At 43.1% G+C, this 27534-nt stretch overlaps 1 protein-coding gene across 1 annotated transcript; it reads right to left on the bottom strand.

The window, feature by feature from the left end:
- Positions 1–1021: 1021 nt before the first annotated feature.
- Positions 1022–27534, bottom strand: mpl (MPL proto-oncogene, thrombopoietin receptor). Its single transcript, XM_078407924.1, has 12 exons — positions 27435–27534; positions 24011–24137; positions 22294–22472; positions 21255–21412; positions 17694–17853; positions 17302–17410; positions 15227–15402; positions 14274–14422; positions 11509–11668; positions 8426–8516; positions 5230–5317; positions 1022–1932 (listed from the first exon to the last, which is right to left on the bottom strand). Exons 1-12 carry the CDS (start codon positions 27532–27534, stop codon positions 1333–1335), a joined length of 2097 nt encoding a protein of 698 aa, XP_078264050.1. The 3' UTR covers positions 1022–1332.

The following is a 27534-nucleotide window of genomic DNA, read 5'->3' as shown; positions in this document are numbered from 1 at the left end:
ACTATTGACTATTGACTATTGAGAACATAGAACATAGAGGTGTATAAAATCATAAGAGGAATAAATCGGGTAGATGTACAGACTCTCTTGCCCAAAGTGGGGGAATCAAGGACCAGAGGACATAGGTTCAAGGTGAAGGGGAAAAGATTTAAGAGGAATCCGAGGGGTAACTTTTTCACGCAAAGGGTAGTGGGTGTATGGAACAAGCTGCCAAGGGAGGTAGTTGAGTCTGGGACTATCCCAATGTTTAAGAAACAGTTAGACATGTACATGGACAGGACAAGTTTGGAGGGATATGGACCAAACGCAGGCAGGTGGGACTAGTGTAGCTGGGACATGTTGGCCGGTGTGGGAAAGTTGGGCCGAAGGGCCTGTTTCCTCACAGTGTATGTGCCAAACATAATGTCAAGTTAAACTGATCTCATCTGCCTGTACATGATCCATATCCCTCTATTTGCCTGTATTTCCATATGCCTATCCAAAAGCCTCTTAAACGTCACTATTATATCTGCCTCCATCACCACCCATGGTAATGCCTTCCAGGCCCCCAACCACTCTCTGTGTAAAGAACCTGCCCTTCATCTCTCCATTAAATTTCCCCCTTCTAATAAGTAATGTTTATTTGCTTAGGTCACACCAGATTAAATACTGCATGCAAAGATAGATTATTTGTTACTGCTTTATTCAATTGAGAAATTCCATACTGGCATAATATAGAGCCCGAGGCAAAACACTCACAGAAATTTACATTCTCTTTTTTTTCAAAATAATTCCAGCATAGAAGACAGAATAATATCTACATGATTAATATTGCTTCAAATCAGTTCATCACACAGCTACACAATAACAATACCGTAATTACTGAATCACTGCAGTTTATAATGTACATCAGTGAAATAATGTGTTACAAAAATATTAATCATGGAACTAAAATCATTCATAATTGTTACATTGGTACTTCTTGCCCAGATTGCTGAACTGCCATTGTGAATACTGTTTTAGTGAAAAATGGATCCTGACACCTAGTGACACCTGTAAATGAGCAGTGCTTGATACAACCTTGTGGGAACAAAATGGGAATTCTAATGAAACAGAAAACAAGGGGGGTGGGAGCTGCTTTACGTCCTTGTCGTCCACCCTGGGTAGTTCTACGGAACTGGCAACATTTGCAGCAAAGCGTCAACTACGGTACTCTGAAGCACCAATTGTTGACATATGAAAGAAGAAGAACACAAGAAAGAAAACAAAGAGAAATGTGCGTTTTCCAACGTTTTTCACCACCGATGCTTCATTATATTGCTTTCCTGCTACTGTATACCAGTCTGGATATGTTTAGTCCTTGATCAGAGGATACTGTCGGGTGAATATATTTGGTTCCAAATCGGAAAGCAGGAGGTACGAATGATTTGAAATGTCTGTAGCATTCATTGATCGATAATCAAACGGCACTGGGAAATGCAAGCGAGCCAAGAGCTGGAGCACCTCATCGTAGCTGACCAATTGTGCTGGGTGAATTTGCTTGAGGCCGGTGGCATTGACTGGTTGTAATGAAGAGAGCTGCTTATTCCAGCTGACTTGTCCTTTTGGACTCTTTGTGTCGGGAGCAGGAGAGCACCTTTGTGACTGAGAGTCCGGCAGTGAACTGGTTTTGTCCTTGTGAAAACTTGTGTCTTCTTGAGGAAGAGACGCTGAGTCTTGCAGATCCAAAAGTATATAGTTCTGATTGCTATGGTTGGATCCTTCAGCTTCACCGTCCGATTCCCCTCCCGGCAGCTTGGTGATGGAGGATTCACTGGAGCGACGGTTCGGGCAAGTGTCCTCTTGCTTTTCCACGAACTTCTTGCCATCATTCCCAATCCTTTCGGATATGATTTCCACAATCGAAGGGAGGGGCTCATCATCAACAGGTTTGTCAAAGGTGGGTTGCGAAGGCTGGGAATATTACAAGATTAGAATTTTTCATTAGTGTGATTTCCCTGTAGATTTTCCACACATTGAATCAATTGAACTTGTTAAAGGGTCATACTGCATGGCAACAGACCCCTTTCGCCCAATTAGTCCATGCCAACCATGATGTCCCATCTAAGCTGATCCCATTTACCTGCATTTGCCCTATATTGCTCAAATCCATATTCTTCTATCCAAGCACCTGTTCAAATGTGTTTCCAATGATGCTATTGTATCTGCCTCAAGTATTTCTTCTGGCAATTCTTTGCATACTCGCACTACACTTTTTGTGAAAAAGTTGCCCCTCGGGTTCCTATTCAATCTTTGCCTTCTCACTGTAAACCAATGCACTCTGCTCTTGATTCCCCTTCCTTGGGAACATTCACCCTTTTCTGTTACCTTCATGATTTTATGCATCTCTGTAAGATCACCCCTCAGCCTCCAAGGAATAATGTCCTAGCCTACTCAGCCTCTCCCTTTGGCTCAGGACCGCGAGTTCTGGCAACATCCTCATAAATTTTCTCTGCTCTCTTTTCAGTCAATGATATCATCCCAATAGTGGAGTGACTAAAAAGGAACACATTTCTCCAAGTGTGGCCTTAGCAACATCTTGTGCAACAATAACATAATATCCAACCTCCTATAGTCAATTCCCTGACTGATGAAGGCCTATGTGCCTTCTTCACCACCCTATCTACCTGCGATACCACCTTTAGGGAACTATGCATGTACTCCTAGATCCCTCTCCTCTACAAAAGTTCCCAAAGCCCTACCGTTCATTGTAAAGGTTCTGCACTGGTTTGACTTCCCAACATACAACACATCACACTTCCCTGAATTAAACTCCATTTGCCACTCTTTGGCCCACTTAGGCACAGGGTTATTCAGCGTGGAAACAGGCCCTTTGGCCCAACTTCCCCAGGCCAACCAGTATGCCACATCTGCACAGTTATCCCACCTAGCTGCATTTGGTCCATCTTCCTCCAAAACCTTCCTATCCATGTATCTGTACAAATGTTTTTAAAATGTTGTGATAGTACCTGCCTCAACTACCTCCTCTGGCAGCCCGTTCCATATACCCACCAACCTTTGTGTAAAACAAATTCCCTTCAGGATCTGACCTCTAGTCCTAGAATCTCCCACTAATGGGAACAATCTCTCCACATCCATTCTATGACCATTCGGTAAGTTTTAATGAGGTCCGCCCTCATCCTTCTAAACTCCAACGAGTACAAGCCCAGTGCCATCAAATGCTCTTCATAATTCCCATTAATTCCAGGGAACATTCTTGTAAACCTCCTGTGGACCCTCTCCAGAGCCAGCACATCCTCGAAACCTCGCGGGTTGGTGGGAGCCTTGCGGGTCGACCCGCAGTCAGCGGTCGATGAGGGCGCGGGGGAACCACCTTGAGGGGAGGAGGGGGAAGAACAATGGAGGGCCAGGCATGGGGGGATCGCCATGAGGGACGGGGAGGAACAGTGAAGAATGGGGACCTGCCCTGGGGGACTGCCGGGAGGAGGGTGGGGGTGGGGGCAGAGAACAAAGGAGGGTCCAGTGAGGATATTTTGTACCATTTTCAGTGTCGTTTCTGTGACAACTATTTGCATACCTTGGGTATGCAAGCAAAGAATTTCACTGTGCCTTGTCACATGTGACAATAAAGTAAAGAATTCCATTCCATCCTTCCTCAGATATAGTGCCCAAAGTTGCTCACAATACTCCAAATGCGGCCTGACCAGCACCTTTTAGAACTTCAGCATTAAATCGTTGTTTTTGTATTCTTGAAATAAATGATAGCTCAGGCCCTCGAGTCCTGGCGACATCCTCATAAATCTTCTGAACCCTTTCCAGCTTAACAATATCTTTCCTGTAACAAGGTGACCAAAACTGAACAAAATACTTGAAACGAAGATGAACACAATAATTGATTCCGTTCCTCTACAAATACCTGCCCAAAGGTTTTTTTAACCACATAATAATATCTGGTTTCACTACCTCCACTGGTAGCTTGTTCCTAATATTCACAACCTTCTGTGTGGAAAAAATAGGTATTACCCAGATCCCCTGTAAATTTCTCCCCTCTCACCTTAAACTTGTGCCCTCTTGACAACCCTACCCTGAGAAAAAGATATCTATCCCACGTGCATCCCTGATAATTTTGTACACCTTTTAAGGTCAGTCTTCAACCTTCTACATGAGAAAAAACCCAGCCTATTTATTCTCTCTTTATAAATGCAGCCTATTTAATCTCTCTTTATAAATGCAGCCCTCCATTCCAGGCAACACCTTGGTGAATCTCTTCTGCATTGCCTCTATTGCCATCATATCCCTCCTGTGGTGCTGTGACTAGTACTGCACTGTACACAATACTCTTAAGTGCATTCTAACCAGTGTTTCGTACAATGGCATCATGAAGTCCTAACTCTTGTACTCAATGCCTCACCCTTTTATTATTTTTTTTTAAAATTTTTTAATTTTTTAAAGCATATGTACAAATAATAATAAACGGCAAACTGGTTATAGAATTCTTACATAGCTTAAATTTTTAAAGGAAAAATAAAGATGAAAAGAGACTGAAAAAAAAGACTATAAACTAATAGAGAGAAAGCAAAGAAAAAAGAGAATTACAAATATAAAGATTATGGGGATAGATCCGGGAGTTAATGAGTATAGTTGTACATCCAACCCTAAACTCAAGTTTTAACTTTAGTTTTAAATTTTAGATTTGTGACAAACCCATTTACTTTTTTAAAAATTCAATAAATGGAGACCATATTTTAAAAAATAGATCTGGTTTGTCAATTAAGGCAAACCTTATTTTTTCCAAATGCAAGGTCTCGGTCATTTCCGTAATCCACATTTTAATTGTGGGGGTTACTGTTTTTTTCCCAAAATTTAACCAACTATATTTAAACCAACTATATTAAATGCCTTGTTCACTACCCTATGTTCAGAACCTCTGCTATTTCAACACAAATTCTATGGTGTTTATCAGTTGGACCATGTGGCTTTTCCATTGTCAGTTCTGCCACTCTGTCAGTGTAATTTATTTATCCAAAGTAATCGTATTTAGTTGCAACAAATAAATCCTCTTGCAATACAATAGCACGCTTTTTGTTTTAAAAGAGGGAAACCACGTCACATCTTCTCTAATAATTCATCTTTGTCCATGCATTGAAAATGTAAGTGTAAATTGTACCACGTTACCAAATATCTTTCTTCCAAGCTCAAAAGTGAGTTTGATGTGTCTCAATTGTTAATATTACTAAGTTACCATCTTACTTGGGGGTACTTCTGGAAATCAGTGAGATATCCTTCCAGGAGCCTTTCCAGGTTTGGAATCTGTGGCCACAGTATTTTCTTTATATTACTGGAAATTAAAGTCACAATCATGAAAAAATGTTAGCATTTTTATGGTTAAAGATACAACAGCATCCACTCAGCATAAATTATACTGACACCAGAGGGCGCTGCACGATGGCTGCCTTGCCTATAGTCTGTCTGTCCTTTTCAAACATTTTTGTTATTTTTGGTAAGTTTTAAAAGCTTGTGTAAATGTTCTCTGGTTTGTTTTATGTGGGGGGTGGGGGAGTGGGTCAGGGGAAACTTTTTTTCAATCTCTTACCTTGCCGGAGATGCGAATGTTTTCCGGATCGTATCTCCGATCGCTCTGTGGCCTAACATCATGGAGCTGGAGGCCTTGCCTGAGACTGACTTTGAGCTCCACCGTGGGGCCGTGGACTTAAGATCTGAGTGTGCGATTCCTTGCCTGGACCGACGCTTCAATGCGGCGTGCGGACTTTAACATCAAGGAGCTCGCAGTCTCGGGTTGAGACCGGTCGGGAGCTCCAAGCCGCACGACGTTCGACAAGCCACGACCCGGGGTAGATCGTCCGGGGCGGAGGAGCTGAAATCCCCCCCCCCTCCCCGATGCAGGAGCTTGATCGCCCCGACGCGGAAGACTTGCCGTCGGCTACGGGAGTCAAGATTGTCCCGTCAACGGAAGGTTAGAGGCCCCTGACCGATAGAGGACAAAGAAGGGAGAGATTTAATTTTTTTTTGCCTTCCATCACAGTGAGGAATGTGGAGGAGTCACTGTGGTGGATGTTCAAGTTAAAATGTATTTTGTGTGGCCTGTTGCTTTTTATTGTTATGATGACTGTATGGCAAATGACATTCCTCGTATATGTTGCAAAATAAAGTATGATTGTGATTGTGATTATCAAGTCATTGAGTGATACAGCACAGAAACGGGCATCAACTGGTCCATGCCGACCATCTTGCCACATCCAAGCTAGTCCCATTTGCTCGTGCCTGGTGTTTATCCCTCTAAACCCATCCCATCTATGAGCCTTTCCAAATGTGTTTTAAATGGTGTTTAAATAACAGACCCAGGAATGATTGCTTTCTGATCGTTATGACACTTGCCTGATCCTAAGATTCCTGAATAGGACTCGGCTCCATTCTGACATTCTTTTTGTTACATTACTCAAAGCTGTAACATTTTTTGAAAGTTACAAGAACATCTCTCAAAGAAAGATACAAAGTGGTGGAGTAACTCAGCAGGTCAGACAGCATCTCTGAAGGACACGGATAGGCGACGTTTTGGGTCGGGATCCTTCTCAGTCAGATACAATCATGGTCTAGGTTACTTTTCAGTGCGGTGATTTGCAAAACCCTGTCTTGCACACTTCATTACTCATCTCACACCTGGAGACATAATCAAGTGCTCAAATGCCTGGCAGCGACTCTGGAAAGCAGGAGAACAACCAACAATGCTCTGCCGCCCAGAACAACCAACCCAGTTATGCCAATTGCCTTTGTTCGGGAGGGGGAACAAAAGCAACGGAAAATTCCACCAAGGACAAGGTTTGGACAGCTGGAGGCAGCCCGGGACTGGCAGATGCTGGTGGATGTGGACCAACGGCTTACAGTTCCACCAGAGATAGCCATCACCAACTTGAGGCCTGATCTTGTCCTCTGGTCCAACTCTCAGCGCATGGTGTATTTTGTGGAGCTCACAGTCCCTTGGGAGGATGCTGTGCAGGAAGCCTTTGAAAGAAAGAAACTGCGCTACACAGACCTTGCAGCGGAGGCAGAACAGCGGGGCTGGAGAGCAAAGATCTGCCCGGTAGAAGTTGGATGTCGAGGATTTGTGGCAACATCTACCGTAAGACTGATGAAGGACCTGGGCATCAGCGGACAAGCCCTACGCCAGGCTATCAAGGAAACATCACAGGTGGCAGAGCGGAGTAGCCAGTGGCTCTGGCTGAAGAGGAAAGACCCCACCTGGTCTCCCAAATAAGCCGGCTAGGCAGATGCAGAGGGGGGTGGTTCTGGGACACCAGAATGCACTGCTGAGCCTACTGGAGACGTCGTGGGTCCAATCAGCGAAACGTCGATGAAAGTAGGTGCCCACTTGATAACCCCAATGACGTGTCTGCCTAGCCTTTCTCAACATTGGAGGAGCATAGGTGAGTGCATAAGCCTCCCATTATCACCGGGAGCAAATTGACATTTGGCACTTTGGATTTCTTGTCCTGTGTATTTGGAAAGATTACTCATTTCATTCTTAACTGCATTTTCAAATCTGACTTTTCCAGTTTAATTTTATTGAGTTAATTGCCCAGATTAGGGATTGATTAATACGATTTATCAAATTGCGTAGCGTTGAATGCATTGACTCATTCACCATTTACAGTTTGCAACATGGGGTTGGCACGGTGGTGCAGCGGTAGAGTTGCCGCCTTATAGCACCAAAGACCCAGATTCGATCCTGACTACAGGTAATTTCTGTACAGAGTTTGTACATTCTCCCCTTGACCACATGTACTTTCTCCGGGTGCTCCAATTTCCTCCCACACTCCGAAGACATACAGGTTTGTAGGTTAATTAGTTTCTGTAAAAATTGTAAATTGTCCCCAGTGTGTAATGTGTGCTGGTGTAATGGGGATCGCTGGCCCGCATGAACTTGGTGGGTGAAGGACCTGTTTCCATGCTGTATCTCTCAGATCTCTACTCTAATCAAATATCAGGTCATAAGGTCGTAAGGAATAGGAGTAGAATTAGGCCATTCAGCCCATCAAGCCTACTCCGCCATTCAATCAGGGCTGTTCTATCTCTCCTAACCCCATTCTCCTGCCTTCTCCTCATAACTGACACCTGTACTAATCAAGTATCTATCTATCTCCTCCTTAAAAATATCCACTGACGGCCTCCACAGCCTTCTGTGGCAAAGAAGTTCACAGATTCACCACCCTCTGACTAAAGAAATTTCTTCTCATCTCCTCCCTAAAAGAACATCCTTTAATTCAGAAGCTATGACCTCTAGTCCTAGATTCTCCCACTAGTGGAAACATCCTCTCCACATCCGCTCTATCCAATATGCCATTGTTTTATCCATCTTCTATGCATGCAGAACATAACCACGTTATGGAGAGGCTGATTAAGATTTGCATGAAAATGTCTTGACAGATACCTGTAGATATTTGGAAAGATGAGATGGGACACGAAAAGTGCGATTGCCAACAGAAGTGCCACACCAACAACAAGAGTGACTGCCATTGGACCTGTCAGAGAAAGAGTGTTATATTAGACAGAGCTTATTTGCATTCGTACAGAACCTGATGCAAAACAGAGCTTCATACAAAAAAAATATTTTGAAATACAGTGAAAAGGATCTAAGATGGCGCCCAAAGCCAGGCGACTCTTTGCGTGCCTGTCCCAGAAGTTGATCTGCGATCACACATTACAATCGCTCCACTCTTTTATATCTCTACTCCAACAGCAGCATTTCTTACCACCATGTATTTGTACACTGGGGATGGCTCGATTGTAATCATGCATTGTCTTTCCACTGACTGGTTAACCCTCAACAAAAGTTTTCCACTCCGGTACGTGTGACAACAAACTCAACTCAATACTATTCACTAAGATATGCTGAAACTTTTCCAGGCTCAAAATATCAGAAACAGCAAAAACAGGACAGATAAGTAATTTGTTTTTGAGTGTACTTGGTGGAGGAAAGTATGTTCCACTTGACACTGGCAGAGTGTTCAGCTGCATTGCTGTGGTATCTTTAACATTCCTTGCATGCCACCCTGATTCAGTTGGTTAGCTAATCTCTGAAGATGGAGACTGGAGTAACTCAGCAGGTCAGGCAGTATCTGGAGAAAAGGAACAGGTGATGTTTTGGGTCGAGACCCTTCTTCAAACTGAGAGTCAGGGGAGAGGGAAACGAGAGATAGCGAAGGTAGATAGAACAAATTAGCTAATCACTGCTGTGTTAGCTTGAGGGTTTAATTTAAAGTCGGCATTCCTTTGAATAACAAAGTAAAGGGATATGATCTACTTGCTCTGATGGGTTGAACGTGGTAACATAGTTGCTTTAGCTACAGGTTGGAAAATCTTTTCAAAATCCTGTGCAGAGGTTTATTAATGTAACCTGTGGATATGCCAACAGGAACCCTCTCCATCTGTCTACTGTTGAGAATGGTCTATTGTTAGCTGGGGGCCACAAACTCGCTCTGATTAGCTTAGTTCAGTTTAGAGATACAGCATGGAAATAGATCCTTTGGCCCACCGAGTCTATGCCGACCATCAATCACCCATTCATACTAATTCTATGTTTTCTCACATTCTCTTCCACTCCCACTCCCTACACACTTGGGACAATATACTGAGGCAAATTAACCTACAAACCCGCACGTAATTAATTCATATAACAGCATGTGCACAGTTAAAAGTGGTATGCTGTCACGTGTGGCCGATGTTGCTGGTTGCTTGATTAATTGACATGATCTACCAATCAGTGCATTTAGTGACACTCACTATCCACAATGTGCTGATATTCTGGTGATTTATCTTCAGTATGAGGAGAGGCAGATTATCATCTCCATGTTGTGATCCTTTGCTATCAACTGTCTAGGCCTCAGCACACACTGAACTTTCCTGAAAGCTTGGCCGAAATGCTGCAGACCCACACAATATCAATGCACATGAGCTCCTGTTCGACCACTGAACCGAGCAGTGGGGCACTAACATACTGGAGAGAGAGGGGAGTGCACATTGCATCCAGATCTCAGCTAGCTTCATACCAGACAATGGAGCAGTATGAACAGCAACTCAGTCACTAGAATGGAAGTCACTAACTCTATGGAAAATGATAAGTAAGTCTGTGTGTTATCTTCTTTTAATGTTTTTGCAACTTTTGGGGGGTATTTTAAATGTTTTTATTTACATTTATTAACTTATTCATCCATTCTCAATAGTCTTTTAAAGTCCCTTTCAAAGAGATTTTAAAAGTTCAAGAGCCTTTGACTGAATCACAGCTCTGAACAATCTTTTCCTCATGAGACGTGAAAATATGCCTCTTTTTATAGTTGTTGACCAATATATTTGTAACTTTGAGTCAAATATCATTGGAATTCACTTCCTGAGACCTTGCCAAGCTAGAATAGGTGTGAATATATAGGTTCACTTTAACACGGTGTGTGTACAAAAGCACTCATAGTGTCATGGAGTCATACAGTGTGGAAACAGACCTTCGTCCCAATTTGCCCACTCCAACCAACATGCCCCATCTACACTAGTCCCACCGGCCTGCATTTGGCCCATATCTCTTCAAACCTTTCCTTCCAACAGCCTGACCGCGGGAGAAGATGGCAGGGGAAGAGAAAATACATTCTGGCCATCCATCACAGTGAGGAGGTGACTGGAGGAGACTCACTGTGATGGATGTTTCTTTTTGTTTGGTGTTAGTTTATGATTGTATGTGTTATTGCATTTTTATTGATTATTCTTATTGGTCTTATTGTTGAACTGCGGGTAATGTTTCATTTCACTGCACATTTATGTGTATGTGACAAATAAACGACTATTGACTATATTGACTATTGACTATCCATGTACCTGTCCTTATGTTTCTTAAACAGTGTATGCAGTGTACCTGCCCCAACTACCTCCTCTGGTTGCCCATTCCATATACCTTCCACCCTTTGTGCAAAAAAGTTGCCCTGAGGTTCCTATTAAATCTTTTACCCCCTCTCCTTAAACTTATATCCTCCGGTTGATTCCCCTACTCTGGATAAAAGACTGTGCATTTACCCTATCTTATTCTCTTATGATCTTATACACCTCTAGAAGATCACACCTCATCCTCCCGCGCTCCAAGGAATAAAGTTCTAGCCTGCTCAACCGCTCCTTATAGCTCAGGCCCTCAAGTCCTGGCAACATTCTCGTAATGCATTCACTCATGATAGGGACAGATGTCAAACACCTTCGGGATAGAGTCAGGTCACCTGGGTTCGCAAGAAATTGGATTAGATTAATTTATTGTAGGATTGTACTTATCTCTGTGGTTTTGTTGCCTGGGTAACAAACTTTCAACTACTTGAACCTGAAGAAAGACATATCATTTAAGTAGCATTAAAGAGAAATGCTTACAGAATGCCCCTTACGTTAGAACCTGAGTCCTGGTGGGGGTTTAGGTTCAGGACCATCCAGCCCAACAGAGTCAACAACAATGCCAGCAATACCGTAATGAACAACAGTCACACTTACCAATCGAGCCTGGAATGGTTGCGGTGAAAATGTCCGACCAACTGCTCCAGTATCCTCTGTAAATGAGTCCATTGGGTTTGGCTCTGAGTTGCATATAATATGTTTTGCCATGGGGTAGGTCTAACAGCTCGCTGTGCAATGGCTTTTGGATATGTAGTGTCTGGAAAAGAATATCATGAAATTTTGCGCATGGTCCAAGCTGGTCTTTAGTTTCACTGCCTATGTTGATCATGAGGTTGAGAATGATCCACTGATATGGTACAAAAAAAAACACTAAAAAATACACAAAGCGCTGGAGTAACTCTGAGGGCTGCCAGCATCTCTGGAGAATATGGATAGGCGACGTTTCAGATCGGGACCCTTCTTCAGACCTTGTTTTTGTTTTAGTTTAGTTTAGTTGAGAGATACAGCATGGAAACAGGCCCTTCACCCCAGAAGTCCACGCTGACCAACGATCACCGCACACTAGATCTATCCTACACATTAGGAACAATTTACAATTAACCTACAAACCCGCACGTCTTTGGAGTGTTGGAGGAAACCAGAGCACCCGGAGAAATCCCACATGGTCACAAGGAGAACGTACAAACTCCGTGCAGACAGCACCCTTAGTCAGGACCAAACCCGGGTCTCTGGTGCTGCAAGGCAGCAATTCTACCGCTGCGCCACTGTGCCTCCCTAACCTAGATATCTATGTTCTCCAGAGATGCTGCCTGACCCACTGAGTTACTCCAGCACTTGGTGTCTTTTACAATAAACCAGCATCTGCAGTTTCTTGAGTTCACAAAATGGTACACTATCTTGATGACACTCCCTCTCATTATTACTCAATTCACTGACCTTCCAGTTGCTTGTCAGTTCAATTTTCCATCCCATTGCCATTCTGACCTCCTTATCTGTGGCCTCGCACACATTTACCCAAAACTTAGCATAAACTCAAGGAACTTGTAATTAGCCATGGACAGCCATTAGTGCTCAACATGGAATTCAACATTTTTGGATAATCAGCCATTCCAATCTTGTATCTTACATTTCCACATTAATTTTTTAACACTCTCCTTGAAGTGTAATTCAGATTTAATTTGTTCTACTTTTCCTCCAGAAAAGTAAGGCGGCACAGTGGTTGTATAGTTGCTACCTTAAGGGTCCAGAGATCCAGGTTTGATCCTGACGACAGGTGCTGTCTGTACCTTGTTTGTACATTCTCTCTGTGACCCTGTGGGTTTTCTCCGGGTGCTCCAGTTTCCTCCCACATCCCAAAGACATACAGGTTTGTAGGTTAATTGGCTTTTGTAAAATTATAAATTGTCCCTAGAATGTAGAATAGTGGTGGTGATCGCTGGTCGGCGTGGACTCATGGGCCGGAGGGCTTGTTTCCGCACTGTATCTCTAAAGTCTAACGTTTTACACCTCTGTCTCTCAGTCAGGCCCATCACGGTTTGAGTACCTCAGCTGCTCCTGCTCTGTATTCTCAAGGGCCTCTTTGTTCTACCTGACCTTCGGCACATTCTGTGCAACTTAAAACTTGTTCTACTTCTTACTTACTTCAGTCGTGATGAAAGTTCAATGGTAAATTTATTTTCTTTCCACAAATGCTGCTTGTCTTGCTGAGCATTTCAAGCATGTTCTTTTTTTTAACAGATATCTTTTGGTTTGTTCCTTTCTCCTTTTCAAAATATTTGTCTTGTCGTTACTGTAGCAAGGTGGGGCAAGGATCTTACATCCTATTTACCATTGTGGAGACACTGAAGACTGCAGTTTTTAGAATCTTGAGCAAAATAGAAAAAGCTACAGGATCTCAGTGAGTCAGGCAGCATCTGTAGAGGGAAAAGGGCCTACGACGTTTCTGGTCGGAACTTTTCTTCAAAATGACTGATTAACTGCAGTGTTGGAAACTGAACGGGTCAGTGCTGGAAACTCAGTGTTCATCAGCACATTCCTCAGGTTTGAGATGGAACTACAACTTAAGTCCCCCAATTCAGAGAGTCATAGAATCATACAGCGGAAAGTGGCCCTCTGGCCCAATGTTCCAACCAAGATGTCGACCAAGATGTCCCATCTACACTAGTCCCACCTGCCCACTTGGCCCATATCCCAGTGAACCTAAATCAGTTTTTAGCACCATGCTCTCCAGTGTCCAATAGATATTGCCAAAATTGCAAGGGCTTCAGGCACTACTTTCATGGGACTTAAAATAATCTATTCCCACATTTTATTTTGAGATTGGGCCCTCCAGCATCCCAGTTTTCAGAATACGCGGGAATACAAAGTGATGAAACTTACTGCTTGGATGCCTGTTCTCTTAAAGTGCCACTGGACTATTTGCTATTGTCAAGGGCGGCACGGTGGCGCAACGGTAGAGTTGATGCCTTACAGCGCCAGAGACCCGGGTTCGATCCTGAATATGAGTGCTGTCTGTAAGGAGTTTGGTTTCGGTAAAAATTGTAAATTGGCCCCAGTGTAGGATAGCGTTAGTTTAGATTTTAGATTTTTGTTTTTGTGGGGATCGCTGGTCAGCGCGGACTCGGTGTGCCGAAGGGCCTGTTTCTGCATTGTATCTCTAAACTAAACGAAAAGAAACTAAATCTAGTAATCCTACATTGATCCTGTTAATGATCAATGGGACTGGCATAGATGGGGCATCTTGCTCAGCATGGATGAATTGGACTGAAGGTCCTGTTTCCACGATGCACGACTCTATGACTAACAGCCCATTAAACACAGGTGAGGGAAGTGAAATGTTACCTGGCAAATGATCCACTCACCTTCCAGCCTGTGCCATTTTCCTCGGAGTATCTAATCTGATAAACCATTTGATTCTGCAACTTCTTAATTGGTGGTTCCCAAAAGAGACGTAGTTTCCCACCGGTGGTGCTGATATCAATCTTCATAATTCTCGGGGGATCAGGACGGACTGAAGTAAAGGAACAGGATATATTTGGGTTTTACTGTATTGCCAGAGAAGGAAGCTTTTATCAAGAAGCAATAAGTGAATTGCAAAATATGTGAATACATAAGGGGTGGCACAGCGGTAGAGATGCTGCCAGAGATCACGGGATCAATTTTGACCTCGGATGCTGTCTGTACAGAGTTTATACATTCTCCCTGTGACCGCCTGGGTATTCTCCGGGTGCTCCAGTTTCCCCCTGCACTCCAAAGGCATGCACGCTTGTAGGTTGATTGACCTGTAAATTGTCCTTCATGTGTAGGATAGTGCTAATGTAAGGCGCGGATTCAGTGGGTCGAAGGGCCTGTTTCCACGCAGTATCACTAAAGCCTAAGGTGAACTCTAAGGTGATTTTCCTGTGTGCAAACTGATTACTACAGTTCCTGTTATAGAGTAGGAACTGTAGTAATCAGTTTGCACACAGGAACATCACAGGAACATCACTTTATAGAGTAAATGGACTGCAAAGAGCTTCAGAATGTCCTACGGTCATGAAAGGTACTACAAGTGAAAAAACAAACTGCTGGAGTATCTCGGTGGGTCAGGCAGCATCTGAAATGAGTCTGAAAAACTCTTTATTTTTGTTTAAAAAGCATTGGGTGTGTTCCAGAACCAAGCTTACTCCATTTCATTGGCGTACATGTTTTCTGGCAGGGGGTGAGAAGTTTCTAACAACAGAGACATCACAGAATGATTGTAATCATGTGTTGTGTAGACAGGTGTGTCTACATAGAGCAATGTATCCAGGGTAACTAATCCTCTCTCACTTACCAATATTTTCAGTCCTGAAGGGTTTTTTATAAAATGTCTGTATGTGATGAGGATAGGATGCGTTGATTATAACAACAGTCTTATTAACTTCTGATGTTGCAATTGTACAATGGTAGGTGATATCAACGCCGGTAATTGTGTTTCTTTGGTTACTGCATATCTTCCACTGCACCTGCCTGTCAGAAAAATAAATAATTGGCTAAATTAATTCCTGTAAATTGAATCTTTGAGAAAGTCAGTGAGTGCGACCACTCTTCTGGTCGGCATCATTCTCTCATTTAATTTGTGAATTTGCACAAATGTAACATAGGAAACGTCCCAAATTGTTACAAATACAAGTAATTAATTGATAATTGGACATGTACATTAGGAAATGGAAATAAAGCCCATTATCTAGGTGGAAGGATACAGAGTTTGCATAACCATTTCTCTAATACACCCTTGATATTCTTCTCAGTCTTTTTCATGGCATTCTGATATATAATGGTCGTCCTTTTAGTTGCCATTGTGTTTTTTGTTTTTGTTTTAGAGATACAGCGTGGAAACAGGCCCTTCAGCCCACCGAGTCCGCTCTGACCAACGATCCCCGCACATTAACACTATCCTACCCACACTAGGGATAATTTACACATACACCACGGCAATTAACTGACATACGTCTACATACGTATGGATTATGGCCAATTAACTTACATACGTCTACAGACACACACGTCTTTGGAGGGTGGGAGGAAACCGAAGATCTTGGAGAAAACCTACACGGTCACACGGAGAACATACAAACTCCGTACAGACCGCACCCATAGTCGAGATCAAACCTGGGTCTCCGGTGCTGCAAGCGCTGTAAGGCAGCAACTCTACCGCTGCGCCACCAAGCCGCCCCTTGTGCAAGTTGAATTGGTCATAAGGAAGGCAAATGCAATATTAGCATTTATTTTGAGAGGACTAGAATATAACAGCAGGGATGTAATGCTGATGCTTTACAAGGCACTGGTCAGATCGTATTTGGAGTATTGCGAGCAGTTCTTCAAGGCCAAGCTAGACATTCTATAGGGAAGTCAGGATTTATTAGGTTGTGGGAGGAAAGTGGAGCTGAACTCAAGATCAGAGGGTGGCACAGTAGCACAACGGTAGAGTTGCTGCCTTACAGAGCCATTGACTTGAGTTTGATCCTGATTACTGATGCTCTCTGTAAGGAGTTTGTACATTCTCCTTTTCTGGGTGCTCCCACATTTCCTCCCACACTCCAAAGACGTAAAGGTTTTGTAGGTTAATTGGCTTCTGTAAAATTGTAAATTGTCCCTAGAGTGTAGGACAGTGCAAGAGTACGGAGTGATTACTGGTTGGTGCGGATTTGATGGGCCGAAGGGCCTGTTTCCACGCTGTATCTCTAAAGTCTAAAGTCTAAAGATCAGCCATGATCTTATTGAATGGTGGCCAAGATGAAGGTAAACATGTTGCAGAATTCCAGCTGCTGTCTAATTACCCAACCCTGGGTTTGTGGATCAGGATATGATAGGTTCGGTTAGGTGGTCAGGTTATGACATGTTGGGCTGGCTCACCCAGTTTGGGATGATTGGCTTCGTAGGATGGTATTTGTCCTTTATTCATGTAATGACGTTATAATGTACTGTAACAATATTTAAAAGACATTTGGACAGGTACATGGACAGGAGAGGTTTAGAGTGACATGGGCCAAACGTGGTCGGGTTGGGCCTAGTATAGATGGCACATCATGGTCGGCATGGGCAAGGTGGATCAAAGGGCCTGTTTCCATGCTGTATGACTCTTTGGCACAATCTTTGTGCCACATCACATTGTTTTTTGCTCTTCTGCAAATTATTCAGGTTACGTTAGGTAAAGAAAAAAATACAAATACCTGGGCTTGTGTCCGGTTTGGATTGTTCATGGTCGTATTGGGCTATAATTTTTTTACTCAAGCAAATCTTCTTCTACCTTGCACCCACCAACCTTTCAAATCCTTCCCCCCCTCCCCCCAATTCCACAATCTTCTCCTCCATCCCCCAACAAGACCTCTGGATCATCAGTGTTTTGCGTTTGATCATCACAATTACCTTGTTTGATAGTAGAGACTATAATGAGTGCCGGCCTCTGTTTTGTTCACTTTCCACTGGCAGGTTATGAATTGGAGGTCAGGGCTGGAACAGCGAAGATTTATTTCATCTGGTATGCAATGAGAAAAGAAACTCCCAGTCACCAGCCAGACAAATAGCACGATGTATGGAGAAAGCATTTGTAACTTTCACAAGTTAGCTTGAAATTATTTACATTTTACACTGAAGGCTAATATCTAACAGGAAGCCATTATTTTAGTCACATAATATGTGAGTGTTCCTTCTTGGAAATACTGTAGCTTTTCATGAGCAAGTCTGTTCTTCAGTTTCAAAACTGTGTTTGGAGTTGTAACAATGAGTTAACAGTCGACAGTGATTTGGTTTAAAATCACCTGAGGAAAAGGGAGTTACAGCTGATGCTGTTTCAGACCAGGCACTCCAGAAGCCATCAAATGAAATGCCATCAGGTTTGGTGCGTAGGCGAACCATGTACCTAATTCCAGCCTTTAGATCCCGAAGATCATGATGCTGTTTGATACTGACAGTCACACTCTGAAAGAAGAAATGTAATTGTTATTAAACGGGCGCCGGGGAAGTGATAACTTGGTTTTAAACCCAACCCACTTGGATCAAGCTCTGTTCCATCACAGGGCAAAGGTTCAGTCTAGTTTAGTTTGGAGATACAGCGTGGAAACAGGCCCTTCGGTCCACCGAGTCCGCACTGACCAATGATCACCCAAACACTAGTTTGGTTATCCCTACTCCGCATCCTACACAACAGCGGCAATTTACGGAAATCAATTAACCTGCAAACCTTCACGTCTTTGGAATGTAGGAGGAAACTGGAGCACCCAGAGATAGCCCAAGCGATCACGGGGAGAATGTACAAAACCTTTTACAGACTGCACCTGTAGGATTGAACCTGGGGTGTAAGGCAGCAACTCTACCGCTGCACCACTGTGCCGTCTGTTAAGGGGATGGAGGAGGAGAAGAATCGGGTTTTACAACACTAGTACCATTGTTGCAGGATGATAAAGTGAATTAAGGGAGTTGGTTGAAATCACCAAAACTTTGATGAACTGTTATGAATTCTCCAATACTTCATGAAATTAAATGGTGCATTTTAAAATCTATGTACAGGCACCTTGCGTTTTTTTGCGGGGGTTAAGTATTTGAAAAGTGGCTTGCAATTTGAAAATGCGTAAATTAAACATTCATATGACTCCACTATCAGCAGTAAATTTGAGCGTGTTATTCTGAAAATAACAACGCGTAAATCAAACTTTGGTGTTAAAGGAACAATTGGATTTTCAAAAATGCATAAATCAAACACACGTTCAACACGAGGTGCCTGTATTTTCAAATATATCATATTTTGCTTAGCCTTTACTCTAAGCTCCATCTTAGACCAATACAAGACTGAAACTGATCCATTGACTGCCCCGCTGAATACACCATAAACCACCCTCTCCGCCATACACACTTAAACACACACACACATGCATATGTACATACATACACTCATAAACACTGTACAATCGCATGTGCACACCCCTGAACATGCACACTCATGCAAGCAGACACACACACACACACACAAAAAAATATATTTAAAAAGATACATTTTATCAAGAGTTTATAATACTTTAATCTTTTCTTGATAAAAGAGTTGGGTTCTTCAAGCAGTGATGTCAAATAAGACTTCATTTTTCAACTGAGAAAATGAACCAAGATGACACAAAAAGCTGGAGTAACTCAGCAGCAAAGAGGAGCAAGATGAACCACTCCTTCAATATCACCTATACTGAAGTGTAGTACGCAAAGGAACGTAACGCCCGCCATTTTAGTAAGCAAAACCCACTGTTTGCAATGCCTCTCGCAGTGTAATCAGTGTTTGGGGAACAGTATGTGTGATGATACCATAAAAATGCAGAATATATCTCATCTATCAATTCACAGATTTTTGTTATTTTTCTTTTAAAATGTTTCTGCAAGTTTCTGCCTACTAAAATGGCGCCATGACATACTATAGTTTTTAGGGTTGAGTGGTCTGCCTTGCCCTGCTCTATTATCTTTGCTCAGCAGGACAGGCAGCATCTCTGGGGAGAAGGAATGGGTGACGTTTTGATCCACCAGGAGGCACCAACAATGGCTTGCTTGCCAACAGTCTGTCTCGTCCGTTCCTTCTTTGTTGTGGTTTTAGTATGTGTTAAATGTATGTTTTAGGGTTCTTTAGCTTGTATTATCTGGGGGATGGGGGAAACTTTTTTAAATCTCTTACCTCGACGGAGATGCAATTATTTTCTGTATCGTATCTCCATCTGCACTGCGGCCTAACATCGAGGCGCTGGCAGCCTCTGCCGGAGACTGACTTCAGGAGCTCCAACCGTGGGAGCCCTCGGACTTACTATCGTGGAGCTCGCAATCCCTGTCGGGGATCGACTTTGGAGCTCCAACCGTGGGAGCCTGTGGACTTCACATCGTGGAGCTCGAGGTCCCTGGTTAGAGACCGACTTCGGGAGCTCCAAGCCGCAGGAGCTTCGACCGCCCCAACGTGGGAGCTTCGATCGGCCCAATGCAGGAGCTTCGATCGCCCCGACGCGGGGGCTTCGATCACTCAGACTGCCGATGGTTCGACTACCCCAACCGCAGGAGAATAAAGAGGAAGAAGTTTAGACATTATTTCCTTCCATCACAGTGAGGAATGTGGGGAATCCACTGTGGTGGATGTTTATGTTAACTTTTATGTGTCTTGTTGCTTTTTTTAGTATGGCTGTATGACAATTCGAGTTTCACTGTACCTTAATTGGTAAACGTGACAATAAACTGACCTTTGAACCTTTGAATCCTTCTTCAGACAGGGACCTCTGTAAATTGGACATATTAGATCCAGTTGAAGTAAAAGGTGAGTTTTCCACGATATTCACGGTGAGTTTTACACCTGCCCACCTGCGCCCACATACACACCCATGAACACACACAAGTACGCACAAACACATGTAAACACACACATAACACACATGCATACACCCATACACATATGCACATACAAAACAATGCAGGACATGACTGTGTTATGAAGATTAAGCAGCACTCTAAGCAAGGAGGAAAGCCGATGGACAAAACAGAAAGACCAGAAATTTACCATAAACATCAGTTGCGAGATTATCTTTGAAAAAGGCAATGGAAAGAAATTGCGATCACTTTGACATCCTAATTTTAAGGATTTATGGCCCAATGATCAGCAAAATCATGATGGGCTAAACGGCTTTATTTCGTAGTGTATCATCCATTTTTTCCACTTAAGTGATACTGGAGAAGGCAGGTGGTTGTATCTTATGAAAGCCTACATAGGCGGCACAGTGGTGCAGTGGTAGAGTTGCAGCCTCACAGATCCAGAGACCCAGGTTCTATTCTGACTGCGGGTACTTATCTATACGGAGTGCGTAAGTTCCCCCTGTGACTGCGTGGGCTTTGTCCGGGTGCTCCGGTTTCCTCCCACATTCGAAAGACATATGGGTTTGTAGATTAATTGGCTACGGTTAAAAATTATAAATTGCCCCTCTTGTGTAGGATAGTGCTAACTTACGGGGTGATCACTGGTCGGCATGGATTCGGTGGGCCGAAGGGCCTGTTTCCGCACTGAATCTCTAAAAGGTCATAAGGAATAGTAGAATTAGGCCATTCAGCCCATCATCTACTCTGCCATTCAATCAAGACTGATCTATCGCTCCCTCCTAACCCTATTCTCCTGCCTTCTCCCCATAACCTCTGACACCTGTACTAATCAGGAAAGTCTAAAAAGCCAAAATAAGCAACATGGAGTTCACAGCTCGCTGCTGCAACAATTGTTTGGCATGATTGCTAACACTGCCATGGCCTTTGTTTCAGATGCCACGTTGCACACCATAATACGTAAGTGAATGTTCTCCTTATTGTGGAATCCACCTCACCTTTGCTGAAGCAGGGCTGTATTTGTCCTTCCAGTAGCTAATCTCGTATATTAGAAATTCATTGATGTCGGGATTTCTTGGTGGGACCCAGCCAATGTGGAGTTCGTGTGGATTGCCATTTAAATGCACTGAGATGTTGGAGGGTGGATCCAGGAGAACTGGATGAAGAGAATCAAGATAATTTCTGAAGCAATTGGAAGTTACTCAACTCAACACAATTTCCCTGAGAAAAGCAACGTTTTGGAAGGCTGATAAGGAAGATTACATTTGGCTACACAAAATAAGATACAAAATGCTGGACTAAATCAGCGGGCCAGCCGGCATCTCTAGAAGACATGAATGGGTGACGTTTTGGACCAGGACCCAACTTCAGACTCGCATTGAAGCAGCAAGCCGAGACGTAGGTCTGACTCTCCCTCAACGGAACGACCTCGGAGGACCCTCCCGGTAGGCCCAGCTCGATCGTCGCGGTCTCCGGCGGGACCAGGAACTCCCCCCCCCCCCTCCCGAAATCTCGCGGTTGGTGGGACCTCGCCCGGAGGCTCCCCGGACGGCGCAACCGGGAGGGAGCTGGAGAAGTCGGATGCGAGGAGCAAGGACCGTAAGCGGGGTGAACCAGGCTAATGCCTCCAGCACCTACAGGTAGGCTGCAGGAGGCGCCCCCTGGGACACAAGGATGGCCGGACTAGGCGAGGAGAGGGACGTCGGTTCACGGAAACTGCTCCAGTTCTCTGAGCGCGTGGGCCAATCGGATTTTGGAAAATGGCACCAATACTGTCGGCGCCCACATGTGTAATATATGCAACGATAATTTCACTGTGCAGTTGTTTATGCGACAAATAAAGCACTATTGACTATTCATTTGGCTAATTTTATGAGACTCTAAAGAGATCATAAACTTGGGAAAGAGGAAATAAGCATAATTTTTTAAGTTTACAATTTGCGCCATTGACAATATGTTGGTAAGACAATTCACTACTTCCAGTTCAGATGCAAACTATGTGGGTGAAAAATGCGTATGGGATAAAGTGTCACTCACCTACTGATTCGATTGATACATATTGACTGATTTTTGATACGTTGGAAAATGATTCAATCACTTCAATGTTAAGTGGTTGAAAGAGCACAATATCCTCCACCGGAATAGCACAAACGTGTCGCATTGTACTCTGGACGACCCTGTACGAGGTTGTGTCACATTGCTTCTGCATTATTTGTCTGAAAAAAAAAGAATCAGAGTGACGTTTGGGGGAATTTTACCAGATTACAGAATTAAAATCTCGCTTCCACCTCAAAGAAGAGACCAACTGTATGCATTCACTGATACATTTCCATATGTTTGACACTTTTAAAATAGAAACATTATAGACAATGCTCCTTTATGCTCGCAAGAAAACAAACTCATTTGGGGATCAGTCTGTGGGGATTATTGTGGTTGTGAAATAGTTTAAAACAAGTGATACCAGATCACTATTCTGTTTTATGCCTTGCCTAATTCCACTGAATCATCTGCTCTGAATCAATGATCTACCGTTTTTCTGATTGTTATTTTGCATTAATATCTTGTTTTTGCAGTCTTTTTTGCACTGTCCTGTATAATGTGTGTTTTTGTGTGTTGTCTGAATCTATATGCCTATGATGCTGCTCCAAGCAAGACGTTCTATACCTGGACCTCACCATACATGTATATGACAATAAACGTATCTTAATTTCACATGCTATCATTTTAAACTATGAAACAAAATCCAAATTGCCCTCCGCGATGTTCTGTTCAATACACCTCATACCCCAGCATATATTTTTGTGTTTTATGTCAGGATTTTCTATTTCAGGTCTATCAGAGTCTCACGTTTTTAATACTCTTGCGGCCCCATAGCAGAAGCGTCCATGTTGCGGGGCTGGAAACTGGAAGTGTCCTGAGCTAATTCTGCTACCACCATCGTTTACTATACAAGTGATGGCTCCCACTGATTGTCGCCGGAAGCTTGCGCCCTTTTCAGGACGGACGATGATAGTGATGTAACATTTGAATGATGGAAACGAAAGAATAGTCTTGCATTCAAAGGTATGACTGATAGGTTTCTAAAGAAAGGCTGCTGCACCAGTTCTTAATTATCCTGTTATGTTCAAAACATGGTTATTGCTGGATATTTTCTCTGAAGTTTTGCAATTACACTCTTTACTCCGAAACCAAAGCGAGGGATAATCAACCAGCAAAACCTGATCCAGCAAGATTCCACCGATCATCAATACAAATATTGTGAAAATTAAAGAGCACAATACAGTGGTATGAATCCTACTGTAACTGTGCCGGCTGCCAAATGGAGCTGGCCAATCTATTGTAGTTTAGAGATAAAGCATAGAAACAGGCCCTTCAGCCCACCACCGATCACGTTCACACAAAAGTTCTACGTTATCCCACGCTCTCATGTACACACATGGTGCAATTTACAGCAGCCAATTAACCTACAAATCCGCGCTTTTTGGGGGATATGGGTGTAAACTGGAGCCCCTGCAGGAAACCTGCACGGTCAGAGGGAGAACATGCAAACTCCACACAGACAGCACCCGAGGTTAGGAGCGAAGCCGGGTCTCTGGTGCTGTGAGGCAGCAGCTCTACCAGCTGCGTCACCGTGCTGCCCATGAAAGGACCAGTCAGCTGTGCCCTTAATATAATCCATGATTCACTCAGCAACCTCCCACAGTGACATCCCTGGCCACACCATGCACAGTTACGTATAAATGTAATGATATACTCAGTGCTAAAGAAGAACTTGTAAGTGTAATTTGTTTCCTCGTTGTCATCCCAGAAACAGGTCAGATCATCCAACATCCGAGTGAAACATTTCAATTCTTCATCTTGTGACAGGGGTGATGAAGTGCCTGCAGGTAACCAATAAAACAGATTATACATTCATATTGTCACATAAATGATCTAAAATAACAATATCTGAAATAAAATAACAATGTTACATCAGCAGACGAATACATGGGACAGTGATTTTAGTTTAGTTCAGAGATACAGCGCAGAAACAGACCCTTTGACCAGCGATCCTCAGACACTAGCACTATCCTACACACACCAGGGACAATTTACAGTTTTTCATAACCTAATTAACCTACAAACCTGTATGTCTTTGGAGTGTGGGAGCAAACTGGAGCATCCGGAGAAAACCTGTGCGGTCAAGGGGAGAACGTACAATCTCCGCACTGACAGTATCCATAGTCAGGATCGAACCCGGGTCTCTGGCGCTGTAAGGCAGCAACTCTAACGCTGCGCCACCATGCCAGACCTTATCTGCTGATAGAAATAAGAAAAGGGCAACGGATTGGGACTCACCCCTCTTTATGGGGCAGATTTAGCTTAATTTGCCTTTTGGAAATCTGAAGGGTTGTGATCGCGTCATAGACAGTGATTCATAGAGTCACACAGCACAAAACCCAGGCCCTTCAGCCCAACTTGTCCATGCCGACCCAGATACCTCAGACACACAGATGGTGTCTGACCTGGTGAGTTAATCCATCACTTTGTGTTTAACTCCAGATCAGATCAGTTGCTAGTTTTATATTCCAGCTGATTTTTTTTCACTGAATTTCTGCATGATTGCCATATTGGAGGAGACATTTCAGTCATTGAATCTATACTAGCTTACAGGGCAATCTCATTCATAAAGTCATACAGCGTGGAAACAGGCCTTTCGGCACAACTTGCCCACGCCGCCCAACATGCCATATTCCACACTAGTCCCACCATCGTGTGTTCGGCCCATATCCCTTCAAACCTATCCTATTCATGTACCTATCTAAATGCTTCTTAATGGTTGCAATAGTGCCTGCCCCTACTAACTCCTCCGACAGCTCGTTCCATACTCCCACCACCCTTTGTGTAAAAAAAGTTACCCCTCACCATAAACCTATGTCCTCTAGTTCGCAATTCCCTTAATTCTTCCTATAATTTCCCCATGAAACCAATTCTCCCTCCGTTCCCAATTATTCAGCCCAGATGTAGTGAGGTGCATACTTAGGGCACCTAACCCACTAACATTCTCTTCATTTGATAGAAGATTGGCCGACATTGTAGAAAACTCAACATTCTTCCCCATTAGGAAAAACTTTGGGAACACAATGGCCTGTGTTTGCATTTGAATAGGTTCTTTGTTTTACTTTGTTTTACTTGTAACAAAATGCCACAAGGCACCACAAGGCGGCACGGTAGCGCAGCGGTAGAGTTGCTGCTTTACAGCGAATGCAGCGCCGGAGACTCAGGTTCGATCCTGACTACGGGTGCTGCACTGTAAGGAGTTTGTACGTTCTCCCCGTGACCTGCGTGGGTTTTCTCCGAGATCTTCGGTTTCCTCCCACACTCCAAAGACGCTGGGTAAATGTAAAAAATTGTCCCTAGTGGGTGTAGGATAGTGTTAATGTATGGGGATCGCTGGGCGGCACGGACTTGGAGGGCCGAAAAGGCCTGTTTCCGGCTGTATATATATGATATGATATGATGATATGATATTGAGAAAATTAATGTTCTAAAGAAGAAGCTCCATTAAAGTCTATTTCCGATTCTCAAATTAGTGGATTATTGTAAACGATGTTCATACTTTCTATTTATGTCCTTTGATGCAATATTTCTGATAAAAGTTCTGGATTTATCTTATCCACATTATTTAAGGATATAACTCTTGTCTGCCTGCAAAGGGAATCAACCTCATGTAAATTAAAAGAGACATTAGTAATTAGACAATAGACAATAGACAATAGGTGCAGGAGGAGGCCATTCGGCCCTTCGAGCCAGCACTGCCATTCAATGTGATCATGGCTGATCATTCTCAATCAGTACCCCGTTCCTGCCTTCTCCCTATACCCCCTGACCCCGCTATCCTTAAGAGCTCTATCTAGCTCTCTCTTGAATGCATTCAGAGAATTTGCCTCCACTGCCTTCTGAAGCAGAGAATTCCACAGATTCACAACTCTCTGACTGAAAAGGTTTTTCCTCATCTCAGTTCTAAATGGCGTACCCCTTATTCTTAAACTGTGGCCCCTGGTTCTGGACTCCCCCAACATTGGGAACATGTTTCTGCCTCTAACATGTCCAACCCCTTAATAATCTTATAGGTTTCGATAAGATCCCCTCTCATCCTTATTGAAACATATTCAGAATTGTTTAAAATAAATATACTAATGGACATAAGATGTTACAATTATTACGCCACTGAGAACAAAAGGGGACCGGGTTTGAGGGGAAGGGGGGGGGGGTGGATGGTACCTTGAAAACAAAGAGGGACCATTGGGACCACATTGAACACGTTATAACTGGCGCCCTCTACATGGCGACTCTTTGCATACCTTGTGTATGATATGCAAAACAAAGAATTTCTCTGTGACCTGTCACATGTGATAATAAAGTATCAATGAATCAATTATTGGTCTGTACAGTTTGACATGATTTAAAGTAAACCTTTGTTAGTCGACATGTTAGTTAAGAGTTATGCCTATTGTGTTTGTCCTGACCTTAGGATATCCAAATTCATTTTACCACCAATTAAGTACGTTTAAACAGATTCAATGTTATAATTTAGAAAATGTGCTGCCCGTTTTATACACAGTGTGGAATGTGTGAAAGACCAGATAATCTGTTTGTTTAATTGATCTTGATCAAAGTTTAAATGTTGACCAGGATACTGTGAATAATTCACCTGTCACAGGAGCTAATTCATCCAACGGACAAGGAACTTGATTATTTTCTCATTTTAAAGACAAAAGGAGTCTTATTTGGCACTACACCTTGAAGCATCAAACTATTTTTATTAAGAATAGATAGAAGTATTATAAACTCTTGATAAAATGTATCTTTTTAAATGTCTTTGTTGTCAGCTTGAATATCAGTCTAAAAGCTATTCTATGGTTTAAGGTATTTTTTTCAGATGTTTTCACTGCAAATAACCTATGTGAGAACCACTAATAGTTTTAAATGATTTACAGCAGAACTGAACTGAGATAGTAAGACTAGTTACAAATTTAGTTCTTTCTTGTGGCCTACTCCTGCACCTATTGTCTATTGTCTATTGTCTATTAACGGAAACTCTATGGCAGAACTTTACAGTGGTTTGTCGTCAAGATGCAAATCCTTTGCAGATGCCTTATGCATTCAAACATTTAACAAGTTGACATTCAGCTTACCTTCCTGCAGAAATGTCCAATTCTCCACACCTGAGATAAAGGCAAAGGTGCCTAAGTGTGTACACGCCACAAACAGTAGCCTCATTGTACAGCAACCCAT

This window comes from Rhinoraja longicauda, chromosome 11, assembly GCF_053455715.1.
Source record: "Rhinoraja longicauda isolate Sanriku21f chromosome 11, sRhiLon1.1, whole genome shotgun sequence".
NCBI lineage: Eukaryota > Metazoa > Chordata > Chondrichthyes > Rajiformes > Arhynchobatidae > Rhinoraja > Rhinoraja longicauda.
Note: the sequence above shows the minus strand (reverse complement) of the source record. Positions and strands in the feature narration are given on the sequence as shown.